The 5,126-nt window shown below is 32.5% G+C and overlaps 1 protein-coding gene across 1 annotated transcript; it reads right to left on the reverse strand.

The window, feature by feature from the left end:
• Positions 1-644: 644 nt before the first annotated feature.
• Positions 645-4,239, reverse strand: LOC141835003 (PITH domain-containing protein At3g04780-like). The gene is made up of 8 exons (XM_074722417.1): positions 4,127-4,239; positions 3,951-4,037; positions 3,717-3,840; positions 3,129-3,177; positions 2,967-3,024; positions 2,786-2,832; positions 2,613-2,689; positions 645-922 (listed from the first exon to the last, which is right to left on the reverse strand). Exons 1-8 carry the CDS (start codon positions 4,154-4,156, stop codon positions 903-905), a joined length of 492 nt encoding a protein of 163 aa, XP_074578518.1. The 5' UTR covers positions 4,157-4,239; the 3' UTR covers positions 645-902.
• Positions 4,240-5,126: the final 887 nt, after the last annotated feature.

Here is a 5,126-nt window from a genome sequence, read left to right on the forward strand (position 1 = left end):
CTAACTGACCAAAATTTTCAATAAAAATCGAACAAACCAAATCGATATTTTATTAGTTAATTCAGTTTTTAACCGAATTAATCAAATTTTTTAAATATCATAAAAATTTTACTAATTAATTAGATATTTATAAATTTATTTATTTAAAATTTATATATATTTTTTAATTTGAATAATTCAATTTATTCAATTTAATTGAATAAAAAATTTTAAAATCGAAATGGAACCGAATTAATCAAATTAACCGATTTTTATAAAAAAAATAATCAAAATTTTGAAATAATCGAATTAAATTTTTTAATTCGATCGATTTAGTCAATTTATTCAATTTAACCGAATTGTTGCTCATCCCTACCTACCAGACTCGCGAGCTCTAGCTAGGGACAGATGAATCGCTTCCAGGATTAGTCCGATAGTAAAAATTAAAAACATAACTGCCTTAGCGAATTAAGGATCTATTTGAAACGATAATCAATATCATGAAAAAAGTGCCATACTCATATTGGCCTAATTGTTGCGAAGGTGTTCCGATAAATCTATCACAAGTAAATTCCATTCAGAAGCAAACTCGTGGGCAGTAATCAGCTGTGACGACAAGAGTGGGTGCACAGATCACATCCAAAGAAGGGGAACTACCGCGTCTCTCGACTGATGCACCGTAGCAACAAATTTACTATCGTTAATGATGTTCCACCACACAGGACAGATAAAATAAATCATCTCAGATCATCACTAAGGAACACCAAATGCAAGGATAAAAAGAACATTCAGCAGGAGCTACATGGTACAAACTTAGTTTTGATGATTTTCATGTTCCGTAAAGAGTAATGTTCATCTTTTGCATCTCATCAGATGGTGGTGTAAATCTTGAAATTAATGATCTTCTATCTTTTTTAAGTCCTTCATATTGGTTGTATCCACCCTGCAAACACCCAAAACCAAAACAAAAAAACAAGATCAGTTAAAGTATGGAATTTCTTTGCCGAGAAATAAAACATGCCCACCAAAAAACTGGACTCTAGACGTGTGTGATCCGGCAAACATACTGTAGAGATGTGGTGGTCTCATAACTTCATACATACCACGAAGATGATTGATAAATTACCATGCCAAATAGAATTTAAGCATATCCAAAAATGATGTACAGTATGTCAAGTAGAATTGACTGGGAAGCTTGCTAGTTAAATGTTTTGTTGGGGTTCTCAATCAACAAGCCATCAAATATGACCTAGAGCCTCTAGGTCGGCATAAAATGTTAGGCAATATGGTCGCAAAAAGAATGCTTAATTACAATGCCATGGTTACAAGTACTACTAAACTATAAATCAGTAATGTGATATTAATCTAAAAACAAAATGTGAATTGCAATCAACACTTTAGACCAACAAAGTTAGTAAAAATTAGCACATTAAATTTACTATTTCTGTAGAATGAGAAGTTGTTTAAGGGCTCTAGTGGCTAGTACATAAACAAACTGAGATACTCGAGTCTTTAAGTTGTTAACAATAGTTTCAATATTGTTGAATATATGATTTGAAACCTCATGTCATGCTAGATGACACGGTTGAAATGTACAGTTCAGATAAATTCCTGAACCCCAATACTAACGGGAACAGATAATTTCTTCTATGTCGCTCATACTGAACATGCCAATGATCACCATAGTATGTCGTCAGCCAACATGCTTTGACACTCATCAACATGTATCAAGATGAATTCATGAAATATTTATTATTTTTTTAGTTTGTGTCCCCATAATGAAAGAGGAATTGAATGTCTCAACAAATTTTACCAAATGTCGAGTCATTCCAACTATCAATATGGTATTAATAAAATAATATTTAATTCAATCGAATATCCAATTTCTATTGTTAAAAAAAAAATACTATGTCTAAGGTATTAAAGGAAGGAGTAAAATTCATGTAAATTTACCACAACATGCTTTGATGTGTACCAAACCATATTGAATATATTGTAGTCGGAAACCAAAACTTGGCAATGAGTGATTCTATTGTTCGATATGTTGTAAATAAAGTAGTTGTAAACCAGATTCTTATCTAGGCAAACCTAATATTGCATACATATGTAATTCTATTCTTTTCTTTATAATTAACACTTGGTATAGTTAAAATTTGTCAATGCTGATCCCAAGCCCAGATGTAAAAAATTGAGGGTTGTGTTAGGTTGCCAACAAACATCAAACACAGACAAATGTTCGATGAATAGATCTATCAAACTATAACACCCATTAATCTTGTTGTTATCTGGGCACTGCAATCATAGAACATGGCTTTCTTGATGCAGGCCCCTTAAGTGCCTAGCATAGGGTTCTATTTCTTTTTCATAGTTTATAGTCACAATAGAAAACCTGTATGTCTGAGTGAGTGTATACTCAAAACATATTTGTTTATTCACTTGTGCCTTTCTAAAAAAAATAAAAATAAAAACAAAAAAACATGGAAGACAATGTGGGTTTCCATCAGCGAAAAGATCTGATTGGTCATAGATTGATGAAGTTTAAATATTCAATTAATGTTTCTACTATGTCAATAATTGAACCAAAAGTTAGGTAATCTTGGGAAAAAATTGTGCAATATGACATGTACACTCACGTTGTTCCATAAAGTGAAATCTTCTAAGCTTTGTGACATCGCCCCCACCTTGGTTGTCCTCGATAAAAATTGTTAAGCTGGTGAAATATTGTGCAAATTAGTAACATAAAGATATTTACTTGGACATTGAAGAATGTTGTAGTTAATACAAAAATTTTACCTACTGCATTTACCTGCGAATATTTTGAAACTTGACGTACTTCAATGTAACAGGCTTCCCCTGAAATTTCAACATATATGAAGCATAACTATTAACCATATGTGCAGTGAAAGCAATATAACTGCAAAATCTTACAGATTAACACAAAAGAATATACAGCACAGAGACACAACAAGAAAGAATATGTGCTTCACCTTAAGATTGTCAGCTGATATACTGAGGGAGTCGCTTGGTGGATAATCATTAACATTACTGCAACATTATAAATTGTTAAACAAATAGTGCAGCATTATAGGAAAATTCCTAATGATCTGCTAATCTTGATAACAAGGATATATATCAGTTACACAGAGTACCTGAAGCCCATATGCTCTTTGTTCGCAAAGAGTTGTACTGTCCTAGGACCTGATAATTAAGAGCAGAGTTTTAGCATGTCAACAAGTTCAAGAGAGGAAAAAACAACTCAAAGAACTCCAACATTATAGCAACGTGAGATCATGTCTAACTTCTCTTGCGTTAAAATTGTGACACTTGGATGACATATATGAAACATATGGTGGCATCCTTTTTGAAAATGTGTTTGAAAAAAATGAACTGCACCATTATCTATAATAAGGTTTAACAACCATACAGATGTTTTGTCATTTAATCCATTAAGTAATTTGGAACATACCTAGTTTAGCAGATTAGGACATAAACAGTGACATAGACATTGAAAGAAGTTTCAAGGCCCTTGTATAAAATACATTTAGAATGAATCGTGCTACAGTACAATTAGTATGTCAAGATAAGTTTAAGCATCTTTTAGTTTCATATTGACATAATCTTCAGATGAACAATCAGTTCGAATCAGGAGTTGTCTGAGTAGCAAGATCAAGCAACTGAAGTAATATAAATAAGATGACATTCTAAAAGGAAGAAAAAAAAATAAAAAATCATAGCACCTTCCTCTTCTGGGCCCGTGATTACAGCCGAGTGCAGCTTAACCACTTGGGTGAAAGGAATATAAATCAAAAGCTGTTCATCAGCGTCACTCTCCAGATGCAAACCATCATCATCCCTATAACCCTAATTTGGACAGAGAAGCAAAATAAACGACAAAATCATTCGTTAAACGGAAATTATGGCGTCGTTTATGCTGTAACTACGAAAAATATCTGCCACACACGAAGGATCACCTGCTTCAAAGCGTTGGCAATCGGGTTTTTCCCAATCTGATTGAGGCACTCGACGCCGCTCCAATCGACGAAATCAACGAGATCCACCTTCACAATAATGGGGAAAGAAACATAGTTTCAGAGGGGATGTTTGAGATAATGAACCAGGAGAAGAATTAGGGTTCTGAGAGAGTTGCCTGTCCCCGTGGGATCGCTGACGAAGACATCGCCGAGGAAGAAAAAGAGGAAGAAAGGTACCGAACAGGAGACGACGAAGAGGAGCAGGCGGCGGAAAATAGAAAAATGCCAACAAAATAAAATAATAAGAGGACATATTTGCCCTTCCGAAATTACCCAAAATAATGTACTTATTCAATGCGGTCGATGAAAAAAATTCAAAATAATGTTTTATTAAAATTATATATCTCAGTATCATTATAATTTTAACATATATTTAATTTAACTACAACCACTCTAAAAAAAAGTCACTTGAGATAAATATAAAAATACTCGTGGATCATTAAAAATTATTTTTCTTTGTGAAGTTTTGCGATAAATTATTATCATATAATTTAGAGATCACGAATTCAAATATTAAAAGTAGTCTCTTATAAAATAGAATAAGATTACGTATAATAAATATTTTTTTTGAGATTTTATATTGATAGGAGTTTTGTGACACTATTGTCCATTATTGGTATTCCATGCTCTATAAATTTTGTAGTTGTGTATGTTTATGAAATAATCTACTATTTTCTACTCTCATTTTCTGTTTTTTTTTCATTTCATTTACATTTCAAAAGTCTTGACCTGATCTCCCCTGCCAAAAACTATGATCTATCAATGCCGTTGATCTACACAACTACAAGAAAATAAAAAGATTAAGATTTGAATTTCCAAATTTGACTATTATTCTGAAGGTTAACTTCTGATTGTTTGTAAATTGCTCTAAATTTATCCAATAAATAAATTGAAGAAAAGACTATCAAGCTACAAAATTAATCAAACAAAATTCAGACACCTGAATTATCAAAGACAAAAAAAAAAAACATCCCAATAGTCCTGTCAGTTTGTAGTGATAAAACACCTACCTTGTGAATTTGCTGCCACATCTCCATCTGAAACCAACAGCATGTCACCAAGAAAGAAACGATTATGCATTATCCTGAACTAATACCCTGAACTAACTCAAGAAAT

The sequence above is a fragment of the Curcuma longa genome, chromosome 9 (genome assembly GCF_044706935.1).
Source record: "Curcuma longa cultivar G26 ecotype Majalengka, Jawa Barat chromosome 9, ITB_CL_G26_1.1, whole genome shotgun sequence".
Lineage (NCBI taxonomy): Eukaryota > Viridiplantae > Streptophyta > Magnoliopsida > Zingiberales > Zingiberaceae > Curcuma > Curcuma longa.